General features: G+C 41.4%; 1 protein-coding gene across 6 annotated transcripts in view; it reads left to right on the top strand.

The window, feature by feature from the left end:
- The first annotated feature begins 279 nt into the window (after positions 1-279).
- SLC44A1 (solute carrier family 44 member 1) overlaps positions 280-17,882 on the top strand; it is a 212,778-nt gene continuing 195,175 nt past the window's right edge. For all 6 annotated transcript variants that reach the window (XR_009541529.1, XR_009541531.1, XR_009541530.1 and 3 more), the window contains exon 1: positions 280-437. Coding sequence is in view for 3 of the 6 variants with exons in the window: in XM_060154708.1 (XP_060010691.1) it covers positions 402-437 (36 nt within the window). In the remaining 3 variants the exon portion in view is untranslated. The remainder of the gene's footprint in view (positions 438-17,882) is intronic.

The following is a 17,882-nucleotide window of genomic DNA, read 5'->3' as shown; positions in this document are numbered from 1 at the left end:
CGGGGAGTCTGATGGGAGAAGCGCGCGGCGCTGAGAAGGCGGCGGCCGGGGAGAGGGAGCCGGAGAGGGACTGGGCGCGGGAGGCCGGAGGCGGGGGACAGGGGGAGGCGCCGCCGCCGCCGCCCGCCCCTTTCCGCTGGGGAGCAGCTGCAGCAGCAGGAGCGGAGCGGGAGCCGCGCAGCCACTACCGCCGCCGCCGGGGGATGTGGTCGGCGCCCGCCCCGAGCCGCGCCGCCTCCTGAGTACCCGCCGCCGCCCGAGCCGCCGCCGCCGCCGCCGCCGCCGCCGAGCCGTGCGGAGCCAGGCCGCGCCCTCCCCGGGCGCCCGCCGGCTCGCATGCCGAGGGGCTCCGGGGCGTAGCTGCGCGCCCGGCGCCGCCTCCGGGCTCCTCCGGCCCCGCCATGGGCTGCTGCAACTCCGCCTCCTCAGCCGCGCAGGTGAGGGGCTCCCGCCTCCCGGCCGCCCGCCCGGATGCCTCCCCGCGCGTGCCGCGGGCGCCCGCAGCCTCCCACTACCTGCGAGCGTCCCCTCAGCCCACCGTGCACTCCAGAGACCCCCACTCCCGCCTCCCTCTCCCGCCTCCCCCTGTCCCGAAGATGCCCCCGCGCTGGCTCCCAGGGCTGCCTATTCGCAGGCGCCTCTGCGCGGCCCCCAGGGCGCCGCTAGCTCTGCCCAGCCCCTTGCCGACTTGGCCGCCTCCTCCCAGTAACACCTGAGCGGCCCGTCCCGCCAGCCCGCAGGTAGAGGCAATAAGGGCGTCTGCTCTCTGCCCCTGGTGGCACCCCCTTCCCTCGTCTTCCGGGCCTGGTTCCTCTCTTCCTACCTCCTTGGAGTCTTCCCCCTCCCCATCCACAGACTATTTTTTGTGCTCCCTGGAGGAGTACCCCCAGTATGGGCTGTTCACCCCTCTCCCACCTTATTACAGTTTCTGCTCTTAGATATTCTGTCCCTTTTCTCTTGCCCGCCGCCCCCCGTCCGGGTTCAAGTGTTTAAGCGGATCCCGGAGCCCTTCTACGACCCGCTTCCCCGATTCTAGCCGCTCGCTTCCCACCCCATCCCATCCCCCCTTTGTGCCTTGACGCCGGGCACCGCGGCCTCTTCGCACCCCGAGGCCCCTGCGGGAGCGCGGGGATTGGGCTGAGAAGGAGATTGGGCACCTGGTGGGTGACGGGATCGTTACGGAGACTCCCTCTTTGTTGCCAGTGTAACAGGAGGAAGAGGTGCCGAATTTAGTTTTTCTGTGTGCACTGGCTGAGTGTTGTCGCTGAGGGCTGAGATGCAGAGATTTCTCCCAGCTTCTACCCTGCCCCCATCCAGATTTCGCTAACCTCCCTCTCTTTTGCCGATCCGAGCCCTTAACCTGGATAGAAATGTTTAGACAACTGTATAAGGATCAAACGTAATAGGACTTGACTGCTGGCCACTAATAACTAAGAGGACCTGTTTGTAAATTACCTAATTTAGTGGATTAGTGAGTGTATTTACAAATACGATAAAAAGCAATCAGGAATACTGCATCAAACTGTCTGGTGGTGGTGTATGAAAAATAGGCTCTGACAACGCCTGGGATGTAATCTCACAGTTTCATTAGTGTAGAATGTAACTGTGGTCTTTGATTTGTTTGTTTTGGGGGGATACAAGGGCTCTTGTTTTTAGAAATAAAGGCTGGTCCGTTCTTGGTGAAGAAAAATGCTAGTTTGGAAAAAAAAATTCCTTCAGAGATCTAGCATCTGTGATAATGCCAGAAGTGTTTTGCTGCTTCTAAATGACTATATATAACTCAGTTTTAAATAACCTGCATACTTGTTCTGAAAATCTGAGATCTGTTAGAAAATGACTAGAATTGCAGATGAATGGAGGACATTTATGTTTTATTAAGTATCCATCCTATTTGTCTACTTCTTTTTTGGGTGTTTGCTTACTCTTTTTTTGATTTTTTTTTTTCTTTTCCTATTAGGATCATAGTCAGGCTGACTGGTTTAGTTAGTTAAACCTTCCTGTTCAGTTAGAATAACAGAGAAAAACTATATGTAGTGGTGTTAGGAAGGAGAGGTCGATAGACCACAGTTTTCATATTAACAGATAAAGGTGTGGAATCACACAGTACCTTTCAACTGGTCAGAGATTTTGGGGGAGAGGGAGGAATCTACTTGGGTGCTATTCGTCTAATATTTACTTAAATATTATTTTCACCAAAAAGATATCTTTCCTGTCGCCTTTCTTTTAAGAAATTGGGTTATTTTGCATCCTCTTTTGGAGATGAAATGCCTTTAAGACGGTATTGGATAGTTTATGGATGGCTTGTTCAGTGTTTAATCAATTAAATTTGGAAGGGATGGATGCTGGACCAAAACTCTACTTAACAGGTCTTGCATTTGACTAGCTCCACATCTTACTTTTCAGAATGCTGTCCCATATCTTTTCCTTTCTTCTTCCTCCTCTTGCAGCCACTGTTTCCTTCATGCTGTGCTCTACAGACAAGATGCATGTCATGCACTCCGAAGGGTGCATTTTTTTTTCTGTGGATTCCTATAACCAATCAACAGCAGCTTTAGGGACTTGTAGTGTAAGTGGAGCATTGAGGTTTCGTGCCAAAGAGCTGGTCATCATTTTTTTTTTTCCTTATTTGAGATTTTGGCATCATTCTTAATTTGTGAAATGTTACCAATCTGCTGCATTTTAATGCTCCTTTCAGTAGCATCACCAGTTAGGATAATATAGTATCTGTATGAGTTGTGTTGAAACAAAATAGGGATGCAGCTGCACATCTTCTCTAAATGTGAACCTCTACATCACTTTGAACCTCTCTTAGAGGCCTCAATTGTATTTTCAGGCAGAATGTTTCTTTCATCCCTTCTACTGAATTGTAAACTTCTTGAGTATAGGAACTGTTTTTATTTTCCACATGTTTGTATCCATTGCAGTGCCTCACTATACCTTGTACATAATAAGTTGCTCAGCAGTAGTCAATGAAGAGAATATAGATACACAGATTGGAACATTTGAACATTTGGCTGGCGAGTAACATTTAATATGAATCCAGCCCCGAACTATGTGCTGTTTTACTTCCATGAGCTGGTTGAGTAATGCCACCACGCCACCCTCTTCAAAGCTCAAATTTCAACTAAGTTAAAATTCACCTGCTTTTCCCACATTCCTTCCTATTCTGTCAGTGGTACCATCAGTTTGCAAAATTGAGCAGGTTTTTTCTTTTCTCCTGGTGCTCTGCTCAGTGCTTATTTTTTAGTTGGAGCAGTGGCTATAACATCTTAAAAGAGCTTGTCTGCAAACTCTGATGATAACCTGCACAGCACATCAAAACAATGCGCTTTGAGGTAATCTGCAGTTCAGTTTAGCTTTTCTCAGTGGTATCATCAGCAACTTTCAAGCCCTGGCAGGTTTTATCAATGTAAATATAGTGTGTTTCCTCTTTGTAGTAGGAATTCACTTTTGAAATACATATAATTTATTTTCCCTCATAGTCTCTTGCTATGTTGTAGACTCTCATAAAAGAGTTTATTGACTTCCATACTGCTTCATCTCTTGTAGTCTGTTCTGGTATTATTTTCATTTTCTTGTCAGTGTCTGGTTATCATAATTTGCCATCAAAATAATTATCCTGTTTTTGGATTTAGATAAAAGAAAAGCATCACATTCTATACTTACTTGTATTTTACTGTTGAAGGAGGAAATTATTGGCAAAATTATTTATGCAGTATCAGATATGTGTTTCTAAGAATCTTAAGAACTCTTAGATATATTTATAGAACTCTTATAGAACTCTTATTTTTTTTATTTGTGGCCACTACAAGTTACTTGCTAATATTAGTAATTGCTCAACACAAGCCAATACATGATAGCCTTTGCCTAAAACTCTCTTTGAAGAGAACATAAAAGTGAGATAGTCATGAGTTTCTTTTTACAGCACTAATCCTCCCTAAGATTCTTAAAATTTATTCCCAACTCTCCATAATTCGTTTATTCTGTTATAACCTGACATAATTTCTATTCTTGTAATGTTAAACTTCAAAGTTCAGTTGTAAATCTTCAGATTTATGAAATGTTCTTTCCCATTGACAAACCAGTTTGAATGAAGGAGGCTTTTGAAGGATTACGTAGCAAATTGCCAAAAGTCTTTGTCGTTAATGGCTAGATCATCATTTCTCACAGCAGCGCTTTGGAGGGCAGGAGATTTCGCAAGTGCTCTGAAGTTCTGTGTCCTTTGGTTCTAACCTTAGAAATTGTGAGAGGGATGGAGGGGAATCTTTCTAATTGAACAAACTGCCCCTCAAATCTCTCTGACTTTAGGAGAGATTGGTCTTGTCTCTGGTCTCGTCCCATGTCTTCAAATTGAGAGCTAAGTATTTAACAGTGTTTTCCTGGCTCTCATATCTTGTCTCAGGAGTAATGAAAAACAATCAAGTGGTTCACAAATACTGGTTAACTTTTGAGAATGTTAACTGTTCTTTAACAGAATTTTATTAGTACTGTAGTCTCCTTCTGCTTTGTGAACTTTGAAGTCAGAGGGTAAAAATGAAATTTGAAGACTGTCCAGCGAAGTAGACCTGCTCTAACTGGAATAAAAAAAACACAGCATGAAGATAATTTATTTTTTTCTTCTTCTGAATACTATACTATTAGCATAGAAGATCCATTCCTCCAAATAATGTAAGTCAAAGTTAATATTAAAATTGGCTGGAAAGTAATGTAAAAATGGTGAGACTTTTTGTATACCTATTTTTCACAGCCATTTTCATGTTTTAATTCCTCTAGTAACTCTGAAGTTGACTTTACTTCCGTTTTACAGGGGAGGCAGTTGAGACTTGGACATTAGTTGAGACTTGGCTGAAGTCTCAGAGCTACTAAGGGATCCATCCAAACTTTACCCCAGGTCTTTTGAATGTGAGTCCTTTGCTTTTCTTTCTGCGTTCACATACATGCTTCCCATATCATAAATTGCTTTCATTTTATCTTTAGAAAAGGTCCACTCAATAACATTTTGAATTAAGAAATGTCCAAGTTAAAGTCATGCCTTTTTGAACTTGCTGCAGTTACTAGCTGGAGAACGACATAATGTGGTACAGCAAAACTAGTCCAGTTAAAAAGTTCCCAGGCTTAACAAATACTACCAAATACTATCTGATGTGTTAATCCTATCATTTAGAAATGTTATTTGGTTGAAGGACATTTATTTATAGAAATATATTCTCTATTCTATTACAGGTAATTGGTTAGTAGCTATTTTACTGTCTCCTTCCTCCCCAACCCTCCCTCCCCCAAAAAAAGAAGAAGTAAATATTTCAATTTCATAATTTGGCTCAGATTTGGGGAGCTCTAGTTTATCTTTATTAGAGATAAACTAGGCCTACTATCTCTCTTTTCTATTGAGCTAAACTAGAATGTAGAGATAAGAAGTAGTCTAAGGTCAGAGAGATACATTATGAGGTAGCTAGGACTAGAAACCTACTTAGTCACTTAATCTCTTGAGCTTTCTATAGTTAGTATTAATTCTTAATGTCTTAAGTCTTCTTATCTTTGTAACCTTGGCTCCACATAGGAAACACTTAGAGAACTTGTAAAAACACGGATTCCTGGGTCCTCCTTTCAGAGGTTCTGATGTCTTTGGTCCAGGGGTATTTTTTAAAGTTCCCCTGGTGATTTTCATGTTCTGCCAAGGTTAAAACCCACTCTTACACACCCTTTCTTTAGATAATTCCATCTCCTTCTCTGGTTTCAGTTACAGTACATATGCTGACAATTCCCAAACTGAACTACTGAACTGAAACCAATTTTGTCCTGGCCTCTGAGCTATACTTAGCACTTCCACTAGAATGTCTTGTAGGCAACTCAAACTCAGCGTGTCAAAACTGAACTCAAAATTTGTAGGCACATACACACACATCTTTTTCAGTATCTTTGGTTCACTGAATGATACCAGTATCCTGGTGTGGAAACTGGAAAACCGAGGCACATAGGAAACCTGCCTCTCATTATTCCATACCTGGCCACCATATCTTGCCTCTTTTGCCTTCTAAACTCCACTACCAGCCCCCTAGTTTAAGCTTCTGTCATCTCTGGCCAGAACCTTGCTTCCATATCTCCCCATATTCATTCATGCTTCCTTCTAATTTTTCTCCACACCGCAGTCTTAGTGATCTCTTTAAAAAAATCCAAAGCTGTGTGGGGATTGTGTCCCCCACCTACTTGAAACCCTTTAATGGTTTCTGATTGCTCTTAGGACAAAGACCAGAATCACTGACCCTAGCCAACAGTGCTGCATGGGCTGGTCTCCATCTCTCTTCAGCATCATTGTCTTCTCATACCATGCTTCTCCTTACTCTCTGTGCTCGCTCCAACCTCACAGATTTTTCAGGAGACTGTATTCTTCTTTTAGAGCTTTTGCACATGTTTTTCACTTTTTGGGAAGGCTCTTTGCTTTTCTCCCTGGCCTTTGGCTGCCTGATACTCATCCTTTAAGTTTTAGCCTCAGAGTCACTTGTTTGGAAAAGGCTTCCTTGATCCTTCAAACCAGGCCATGTCTCCTCATTAAGTTCTCACAGCCTTTTGTATTTTCCCTATGAACACCTAAAGCAATATGCAGTTAATGTCTAGACTAGGAGTTGGCAAAACTACAGCCCATGGGCCAGATCTGACCAGCTACCTGTTTTTGTATGGCTTGCAAGCTAAGAATGCTAAAAATGGTATCTATATATTTAAATGGGGGGAAAAAATCAAAAGAAGAATTTTACATGAGAAATTTATTTCATAAAAATTATATAAATTTGAATTTCATTGTCTGCAAATAAAGCTTTATTGATAAAACCACATGCATTCATTTATACATTGTCTATAGCTGCTTTTATGCTACAGTGGCAGAGTTGAGTGGTTAGTTGTGACAGAGATCTTATGGCCTGCAAGTGTAAATATTTATTCTGTGGCTCTTAGGGGAAATGTTTACTAACCCCTGGTCTAGACTGAGTTGATGAGGAGAGGGACCATGACTGCTTTGTTCATTGCTGTTATTCTCTGTGCTTAGTTGGTACCTGGTACCTGGTTGGTGCTCTTGAAATATTGGAACAAATTAGTGAATTTGTTCAAATCTCTTTCCTTTCATGGATGGATGTGGATAAACTCCAACTGTAGTGACTCTGACGTTTTAAAATTCAATATAGGGACTTCTCTGGTGGTTCAGTGGTAAAGAATCCACCTTCCAATGCAGGGGACATGGGTTCGATCCCTGCAGGGAACTAAGATTCCACATGCCGGGGGGCAACTAAACCCACATGCCACAACTACTGAGCTTGAGCGCCTTAAGGAGAGAGCCCACGTGCCGCAAACTACAGAGCCTACGCGCTCTGGAGCCCGTGCGCCACAACTAGAGAGAGAACCCGCGCGCCGCAACTAGAGGGAAGCCCGCACACTGACAAAGACCCTGTGTGCCACAACTAAGACCCGACCCAGCCAAAAAAATAAAAGCAAGAAATTTTTAAAAAACGAAAAGTACTTATAAAAAAATAAATAAAATTCAATATAAAAAAATTTTAGGGACTTCCCTGGTGGCGCAGTGGTTAAGAATCCGCCTGCCAATGCAGGGGACACGGGTTTGAGCCCTGGTCCCAGAAGATCCCACATGCCACGGAGCAACTAAGCCCATGTGCCACAACTACTGAGCCTGCGCTCTAGAACCTGCGAGCCACATGCCACAACTACTGAAGCCTGTGCACCTAGAGACTGCTCTGCAACAAAGAGAAGCCACTGCAATGAGAAGCCCACGCACCGCAACGAAGAGTAGCCCCCACTTGCCGCAACTAGAGAAAGCCCGCGTGCAGAAACGAAGACCCAACACAGCCAAAAATAAATAAATTAATTAAAAAGAAAAAAAAGAAGCTAAGGGCTTCAGTGTAAAAAAATTTTTTTTAAGGGACAAATACTTTTTTTTTTTTGACGGTGCCTGGCGGCTTGCAGGATCCTAGTTCCTCCACCAGGGATTGAACCCAGGCCCAGGCAGTGAAAGCACTGAGCCCTAACCACTGGACCGCCAGGGAATTCCATAAAAGGACAAATACTTTCGAAGAAGATTCTCAACAGAAGTTTTAGCAGCTGTCTTAAGCAGCTTGTCTGTTGCAGGTATACGTCTCCTGTGTGAAGCAGGTGTACTTGTAGAGGTGTAAGTTAGGGGGTGTTTTTTTTTCCCCTGATGGACTCCTCTCTGATTTCATATCAGCTGTATAGTAAGATTTACTTAAAAAAAATTTGGTTGATAAACTACTGGAATTTTTTTTTAATAATATTACTTTTTTTTAGCTGCTCTCTATAACATCCTGCAATCAAATATTTAGACATTTATTTAGTAAGGAAACTATTAAAAGCTATTTTTATCCTAATTTTTAAGGTTGCGAGATACGCTGAAGATTGCTGAACAGACATGTTTGATTTCTGGATACATTTGTATAATGTAAAATAAGGAAAACAGCAAAAAGATGGAAAAATTGAAAATATATGTTTACTTCAAGATGTTCAAGTAGCAGGGAAGGTATTAAAGTTTGCTTTTTTTTTTGGTAGCATTATGATAATGGTAATGATAATGATCTAGTAAGATTTTTCATTATGAATCACTTAAGGATGATTCAGCTTTAAGAAATGAAAAACCTTAAATCTAAATAGCTAATACATTAAGGAAAACTTACTATCTCTTATAAGTTGCGTGGTAGGGTGGCTTCCAGCTTGGTTAATTCAGTGGCTTGATGATGTCAACAAGGACCTGAGTTGTCTCTTTTTGTCATTTAAGGAAGTTAGTTTTTCCCTCACTTAGCTCCCCTTGTGATCCCAAGATGGATGTGACTGACAGACTCAGGCCGATCTGCCAATCTCCAGTGCTTTTTCTTTCAGTAGGAGTTAGGGAGGGCTGCATACTCATCCCTAAACAGTCTCTAGCAAGGGGGAGGCAAGGGCACTCTAATTGGCTTAGACTAACCAGGATTTCCCTCTGAGTCAAGTGGAGGGGTGGAGCAATACCAGAGCGAAATTAGGACTCCGCCACTAAGGCTTGGGGGTGTTGGGGAGAGTGGTGACTGAGTAGGCGGCCAATGGTATCTGCTTACATAGTTTTGTCATTTTCTTCTGCCTATAAGATCACACTTGTATGGTGTTTCCTAACATTTTGTTTATAGCTCCATTATAAAACCTCACAGTTCATAGTTGAAAGTCACACAGTTATCTTCCTATTTCCCCAGTGCTACTGCTCTAGCCACTGCTGAATCCCGTCTTTCTCTCTTCCCCACCCCCACTGCTTCTTTCCCATTCTGAGGCAAGCATAGCTTCTGGATAAAGAAGAGCATTTAAGGTTGGAATAATGGTTAAGTAGGTAATCAGTTTTCCCACAACCAGTGAGACCCAAGAGAAACTTGGGGGTTACTATAACCTCTTCCCTTTCAAGCTCTCAATTTCCTTTTCTACCTCTTCTCACTTCTTTGTGTGTTTATCTCTGTCCGATTGGTACTCATTTTTTCTTTCTTTTTCCCTCCGTTCCCCTAAAGTTTTCTTTTTCGTCCCTTTTCTTTCTACCCCTACCTGATGCACTTAAGGGGCCGTAATACTGAGTGGAATATACTAGCATAGAAGAGGAGAAGGAGAGTGTCTTTTTTCCTCCTGTTTAATTTTGGTTGTTTTTGTTTTTTGGTATAGCAATAGTAAAACTGAAGATTCACATCATTATTTAGAATACCTCTATGATGTAAAGAGCTCTCACAGTATAAAAATTGCTTCTTTACAGAAGGAGAATTAGTAAACTAATATGTAAATATGTTCAGTCTTGCTAATAATCAAATCAAATTAAGGGTACATAGACAGCACTTTCGTCTGTAACTTTGGTAGTTAACAGAATAATATTAATTGCTCATGTGGTTTCAACTCAAGTATACTTTATTGATTTGCTGAATAAATGGTATGACCCTCTTGGGACACTGTTTGATGACATACATTGAAAGCCATAAAAAAGTTGCCACCCTTTAGTAATCCAAAAGTATACTAAATGCTAGATGACATTACATGTGGCATTATTTGTAGTAGCAAAATAGTTTAAACATAATATTGCTGATGTAAAATTTTCTTAATATAAAATTCAGTTGAATTTAGTCTGCTATATGTGTCTCACTTCACCATACCCAACTAAATGATCCTCCCTTAATGGGTAAGTAGCCTTCTGCCATCCTTTAAAGAAATCCTTTCTGCTGCTCTAAAAGGATATTAGAATCTGAGAATTAAACACCATCTTGTACTGGCAGGAGTGTGGGCTGTATAGACAGACCGTATGGCTCTGTCACCAGCTGGGTTATTTGGGCCAAATTCTTTAGCATTTTGTGTGTGTGTGTGTGTGTTTGTGTGTGTGTGTGTGTGTTTACATCTTTATTGGAGTATAATTGCTTTACAATGGTGTGTTAGTTTCTGCTTTATAACAAAGTGAATCAGTTATACATATACATATGTTCCCATATCTCTTCCCGCTTGCATCTCCCTCCCTCCCACCCTCCCTATCCCACCCCTCTAGGTGGTCACAAAGCACTGAGCTGATCTCCCTGTGCTATGCGGCTGCTTCCCACTAGCTATCTATTTTATGTTTGGTAGTGTATATATGTCCATGCCACTCTCTCTCTTTGTCCCAGCTTACCCTTCCCCCTCCCCATATCCTCAAGTACATTCTCTAGTAGGTCTGTGTCTTTATTCCTGTCTTACCCCTAGGTTCTTCATGACATTATTTTTCTCTTAAATTTCATATATATGTGTTAGCATACGGTATTTGTCTTTCTCTTTTTGACTTACTTCACTCTGTATGACAGACTCTAGGTCCATCCACCTCATTACAGATAGCTCAATTTCGTTTCTTTTTATGGCTGAGTAATATTCCGTTGTATATATGTGCCACATCTTTATCCATTCATCCGGTGATGGACACTTAGGTTGTTTCCATCTCCTGGCTATTGTAAATAGAGCTGCAATGAACATTTTGGTACATGACTCTTTTTGAATTATGGTTTTCTCAGGATATATGCCCAGTAGTGGGATTGCTGGGTCATATGGTAGTTCTGTTTTTAGTTTTTTAAGGAACCTTCATACTGTTCTCCATAGTGGCTGTACCAATTCACATTCCCACCAGCAGTGCAAGAGTGTTCCCTTTTCTCCACACCCTCTCCAGCATTTATTGTTTCTAGATTTTTTGGTGATGGCCATTCTGACTGGTGTGAGATGATATCTCATTGTAGTTTTGATTTGCATTTCTCTAATGATTAATGATGTTGAGCATTCTTTCATGTGTTTGTTGGCAGTCTGTATATCTTCTTTGGAGAAATGTTTATTTAGGTCTTCTGCCCATTTTTGGATTGGGTTGTTTGTTTTTTTGTTATTGAGCTGCATGATCTGCTTGTAAATTTTGGAGATTAATCCTTTGTCAGTTGCTTCATTTGCAAATATTTTCTCCCATTCTGAGGGTTGTCTTTTTGTCTTGTTTATGGTTTCCTTTGCTGTGCAAAAGCTTTGAGGTTTCATTAGGTCCCATTTGTTTATTTTTGTTTTTATTTCCATTACTCTAGGAGGTGGGTCAAAAAGGATCTTGCTGTGATTTATGTCATAGAGTGTTCTGCCTATGTTTTCCTCTAAGAGTTTGATAGTGTCTGGCCTTACATTTAGGTCTTTAATCCATTTTGAGCTTATTTTTTTTATTTTATTTTATTTTTATTATTATTATTTTTTTTGCAGTATGCGGGCCTCTCACTGTTGTGGCCTCTCCCACTGCAGAGCACAGGCTCCGGATGCGCAGGCTCAGCGGCCATGGCTCACGGGCCCAGCCGCTCTGCAACATGTGGGATCTTCCCGGACCGGGGCACGAACCCGTGTCCCCTGCATCGGCAGGCGGACTCTCAACCACTGCACCACCAGGGAAGCCCTGAGCTTATTTTTGTGTATGGTGTTAGGGAGTGGTCTAATCTCATACTTTTACATGTAGCCGTCCAGTTTTCCCCGCACCACTTATTGAAGAGGCTGTCCTTTCTCCACTGTACATTCCTGCCTCCTTTATCAAAGATAAGGTGACCATATGTGCGTGGGTTTATCTCTGGGCTTTCTATCCTGTTCCATTGATCTATATTTCTGTTTCTGTGCCAGTACCATACTGTCTTGATTACTGTAGCTTTGTAGTATAGTCTGAAGTCAGGGAGCTTGATTCCTCCAGCTCCGTTTTTCGTTCTCAAGATTGCTTTGGCTATTCGGGGTCTTTTGTGTTTCCATACAAATTGTGAAATTTTTTGTTCTAGTTCTGTGAAAAATGCCAGTGGTAGTTGATGGGGATTGCATTGAATCTGTAGATTGCTTTGGGTTGTAGAGTCATTTTCACAATGTTGATTCTTCCAATCCAAGAACATGTTACATGTCTCCATCTCTTTGTATCATCTTTAATTTCTTTCATCAGTGTCTTATAATTTTCTGCCTACAGGTCTTTTGTCTCCTTAGGTTTGTTCCTAGATATTTTATTCTTTTTGTTGCAGTGGTAAATGGGAGTGTTTTCTTGATTTCACTTTCAGGTTTTTCATCATTAGTGTATAGGAATGCCAGAGATTTCTAATTTTGTATCCTGCTGCTTTACCAAATTCATTGATTAGCTCTAGTAGTTTTCTGGTAGCATCTTTAGGTTTCTCTGTGTATAGTATCATGTCATCTGCAAACAATGACAGCTTTACTTCTTCTTTTCCGATTTGGATCCCTTTTATTTCCTTTTCTTCTCTGATTGCTGTGGCTAAAACTTCCAAAACTATGTTGAATAAGAGTGGTGAGAGTGGGCAACCTTGTCTTGTTCCTGATCTTAGTGGAAATGCTTTGAGTTTTTCACCATTGAGGATGATGTTGGCTGTGGGTTTCAAATTCTTTAACATCTTGTGCCTCATTTTCCCCAGCTGTAAAATGGGAACAATAATAACACCTATCTCACAGGCTTGTAGCAAACTGCACACCCCATGAAAATATCTTAGACATTATGATATTAATGTAAACTAAGGCTCTTAGATGTTCTCCTACGCATTAATACCCCCCTAAAAACATCCTGTGTTTGGGTTTTGGAAAAGGGACCTCGACTTCCAAAAATTTTAAACTGTGTCTGGGATATGAGTGTTAAGGGTGAAATGAACAGCAGTAAGGAGAGGCTAAATTGGATGGTTAGGAGTTCACTGGAGAAGTTAAGAAAGGATGGACTAGTTGGAGAGTGGGCTTCCTGAAAATCATCCTTGATTTGGCTTTGAAGGATGGGTTTAGAAAATGTGGGAGGAGAGACAGATTTTAGTATAAAGCAGGGACAAGAGAGGACATTCCAGTGAAAGGAACAGCTCGAACAAAGGCAAGGAAGCCTTTAACTGACTGCGTGTCCATTTGGAAAGGAGACCTGGCCAGAATAAAGAGAAATGTAACATGTAGGGAAGACTACTATTCCAAGGGGAGAGAAATGGGCAGCCATGGAGAGTTTTTCAGAGCTGTGTAAGGAGTAATCGGAGCCTTGCCTATGCCTGAAGCGAGAGAAAGGGAAACAGGCCACCCTGGAAACCGTTCAGTAACTTGAACCAACAGTGTAAATGGGAAACAGAAGAGACATTATGGAATTGAAATAGGACGGATTCTCCTGACTTAATCTGGATATGTGGGATAATGGAGAGGGATAAAACCGGTTTAGAATACTGTATAATGGAAGAAGGGTATTATAATTGACAGACATGGGAGTTGAGATGGAGACTAGAATATGGGGAGGGGAAGATGAATTTAATTTTGTGTGAACTGAGTTTGAGATGATATTAATACTCCATGTAGCAATTTCCCATAGGCAGTTGAAGATCCAGAACTGGATTTCAGAAAATGTTCTAAGTCATATGCATAAAGGAGATGCTGTAAGGATGGGTGGTCTCCCAGGGGAAGGAAAGGGCATGGAATATAAGAGCAGACCACTGGGTTTTCCCTGCTTTCATTCCCTAGTTGTCTGCCCTCATAGAATAAATTTCATTTGATTCTTGCAACTCTGAGATGGGTATCAGTGTTAGCCCCATTTTACTGATTAAAAAACTAAGGCTTGGGAATTCCCTGGCAGTCCAGTGGTTAGGACTCGGTGCTTCCACTGCCTGGAGCCCGGGTTCAATCCCTGTGGAATCCCTAAGATTCCACAGTGTGGCCAAAAAAGAAAAAAAAACAAAAAACAAAAAAACTGAGGCTCTATTTGCTGCAACATGGATGGACCTAGAGATTATCATATTAGGTGAAGTAATCAGACAGAAAGACAAATATCATTATATCACTTATATGTGGAATCTAGAAAAAAAGTGATACAAATGAACTTATTTACAAACCAGAAATAAACTCACAGACATAGAAAATAAATTTATGGTTACCAAAGGGAGAAGGGGGAGGGGATAAATTAGGAGTATGGTATTAACATATACACACGACTATAAATAAGATATATTAACAAGGACCTATTGTATAGCACAGTGAACTATATTTAATATCTTGTAACCTATAATGGAAAAGGATCTGAAAAAGAATATATATATGTGTTCTGCATCACTTTGCTGTACACCTGAAACTGACATAACATTGTAAATCAACTATACTTCAGTTGAAAAAAAAAAAAGAGAATCTGAGGCGCAGAAGCTTGGGCAGCTTGCCCCAAGGCCCCCAAAGTAGTGTAAAGCCTGGGGTAGTTCAAAATGTGCGTTTCCTGCTGCACTGCATTCCCTTCCTTCTGCTGTACTGAGAGCTATATTTAAATAGTATATTAAATGTAGCCTAGATACCACGTTTCTGTCACTGAAATTCAGAGACTGTGTGTACTATTTACTCTGGCTTTAAAGTGTATGTGTGTTTGGGTGGGGTGGGTGTTGGTTTTCAGTCAGTGCACCCTAAACCAGAGGTAAGAATGTAAGAATTTGCAGCAGGGTCTGTATAAGCGGTGGTTATAAACTGAAGACTCCTGGGACCCTTAACTGCTGTGCATTTCCTCCTGGGCCCTTCTGCATTTTCTTCTAAGAACTTAAGTCTGAACAAGTCTATCATGGCAGTAAGTTTGCTAAAAGTGACCACAATTCTGTCCTTTCCCCATAACTCAGATTCTCAAGAATACAGTTTTAATAAGGAATATATATTTATATATTTAGTCTTTGGAGACCCATGGCCTCTGAAAGGGTTAATGTAATTGATACTAACGTTATTTAATAGTATCAGTAAGGCTCAGGAGAGCAGTAAGAAAGGAAAGGGTGAAGAATATGGCCATGGTGAAGTTGGAAGACTGTGGCACAAATGATTTGCATGCACATGGGGATCAAATTACAAAGGCAGAGATTTTTACCACTGGAGCAAAGCTGGAGTTTTTTTTTTGTTTGTTTCAACCAAACTGCACTTTAAAACCTCAGTTGTTTTCAAACTGATTTTGCATGTGATTTTGTATTTTCATAAATTCTAAAAACTTCAAGTGTTGGAAGACAGTTCTGAAAACATCAAGTTTTAAAGTCTAGCATATTAAATATATTTTGAAACTAGCCCTACTTTTACATCAAGAAAAACATTTCGGAATGGACATTGGTGGTAGAAGTAGATTTCAGTTATGAAGGTATGGAAATAATATTTTAATAAGATACTTCATTTTAAAATTAGATGCAATTCTAGTTTTGGTGATAATTTTTAAAGGTTTATAGTTTAATCTGAGAAAGTAAACCAAGACCAAGTGTAAACACACGTTTCTGTTGTGGTAGTGACAAGCAGACAGGGTAGGGAGCCTCCTGGGGGGAAGGAACATTTCCCCATAACCTACTGCTCACTAGGCTCTCTGCTCTGTAGGTGGTGCTCCACATGCCATCCCATTTATATAAGAATACTGTAAGCAGGGTTTCCCCAAGTATGTGCTCCTGTAGCACCAGGGCTACAAGACGGTACTCCAAGAAGGAGATCTGAGGTCAGAAAAGTTTGGGAAGTTCCTGCGCATTCCATACCCACCCCACTCCCCCAGTTTGTGGAGCCACAGTGCTTATCAGCCTGTTTAAAAGCTCTACATCCCCACACCTGAAACCAGTTTAACTTGGCTTAATTGACCTTCAGTCAATTCATTTGTCCTTAAAATTTATTGTTTTTCATTGCATCTTGAGGAACTGTTCTCCTACAGGACACACTTTGAGAAACAGTGCTTGAAACATTCCTTCTCAATTTCCTCAAGTGAGAACAAAAGTGAGTGTGGTAGCAAGAATGTTGTTCATCAGGTAACCCTTAGTCGGAAGCGATTAGCAGATTTGAAGCTGAGTTTGAGCACATCACAAACTTCAACATGTTCTTTCCAGTACTGGCAAAATAATGTAGATGAGTATCAAGTCCCTCAAGTATATTAGGAAAATGTAAAAGCGTTTCATGTGAATAATTTCTCAGATTTGTAGTTCGAGATTTCCAAGAAGTTGGGAAGGTTAAGGGTTTACAAAAGGATCCTTCAACTTTGGAACTTCAGAATAGAACTGCTGTGAGGCCAGCTGGGCCAACAGCTAGAGAGGGAACCAGCCATCTGCGCTTGGGGTCTTCTTCTCCTTTTGCCTGGGGTCTGCGGTAGAGACTACAGGCGTAGTTGTAGTTATTGCTCAGCATTCCACATGGACATCTGCAGATGGCACCTGCGCATCAAAGGCTGACTGTCTTGTTAGAGGAAGAATCCAGGACAGAGGTGATATTACAGGGGCTACTCAAATAATAGATCCCAAATAAATGTTTATTGAATATATGTGGTGGGGGCATGGGGTATTCAGAGACTAGAATTTTAGTTGATGATGCTAATGATTCTTGTCAAAATTACTATTAAAACAAAGGTGACCTGTCAATGGAAGGAAATGGGAATGAACCTGAAAATTAAGCCACTATTTGAAATGTTTTAAGTTAATTCTGGTGATTTTGAACCTGAACTTGTTAGCATGGGTTCCCACATTATAATGAAGTCTTGGTAAGACATTAATACTAGCCAGTCAGGAAAAAAAAGAGCACATCATAAGCTAGAGACCAGTGGGCCTCATCAGACCTGGTCAATAGATTTGTAAGAACAGAGGCTTACATTTCCTGCTGCCACCTGTGCCCCCCTTCTTTTTTTTTTTTTTACTGGCCCACAGTACAGGATGTACAGTGAAAGCTCTTCTGGCCCATCTTCTCATGCCTGCCTGGGAGCAGTGTGGGTAGAGCTACAAATCCTGCTTATTTTGTTCAAAGTGCGGCCAGAAGGGTGAAGAGCAGCCTGCAGCAGTGACCCGTGCCTGTGACTGGTACTCAGGGTGAGGGGAAGGCACTGAAAAGAAAAAAAGTAAGAGAATCAAGAATGTTAGTAGAATAAAGAGGAAATTCCAGGCTACTCACATGCTTTGGTTCGGTTCAGCATTTATTGACCAGTACGCTGCTTAGGGTGCTAAGTACTGGATTCAACCAAGAAGGAGACTTTCCGTCTAGAAGTGTGCAGTCAGTTAACGGAGGGAAGGTGGAGGGGCATCCACAGAGTGTTGGGGCTCACCTGGGTCTGTTTCCTAAGTAGCCAAAGTCACACAGTTTACGGGGTACACAGTAATACCCCATAATACTGATAATTTCTTAATTAAATTTCTTAATTAAATACTGATAATTTCAGTATTTAATTGATAACTGACAATTTCTTGGTAGATTCCAAACTAAGTTTTAAAACTAAGAACTAGAACTACAAAAGTGTCCTGAGGGAACGTAGACATTTTTTAAAGTATGATCCATGTCAGCTCTTAACTGGTAAGGATGGAGTTTAGTAAACTTTGGGATAAATTTATTGTCTCTGTAGTCATGACAGTATTTTATTAGACAGAGTGAAAGAAAAA

Source organism: Lagenorhynchus albirostris, chromosome 7 (genome assembly GCF_949774975.1).
Source record: "Lagenorhynchus albirostris chromosome 7, mLagAlb1.1, whole genome shotgun sequence".
Classification (NCBI taxonomy): domain Eukaryota; kingdom Metazoa; phylum Chordata; class Mammalia; order Artiodactyla; family Delphinidae; genus Lagenorhynchus; species Lagenorhynchus albirostris.
The sequence above is the reverse complement of the archived record's forward strand: the minus strand, read 5'-3'. Positions and strand labels throughout refer to the sequence as shown.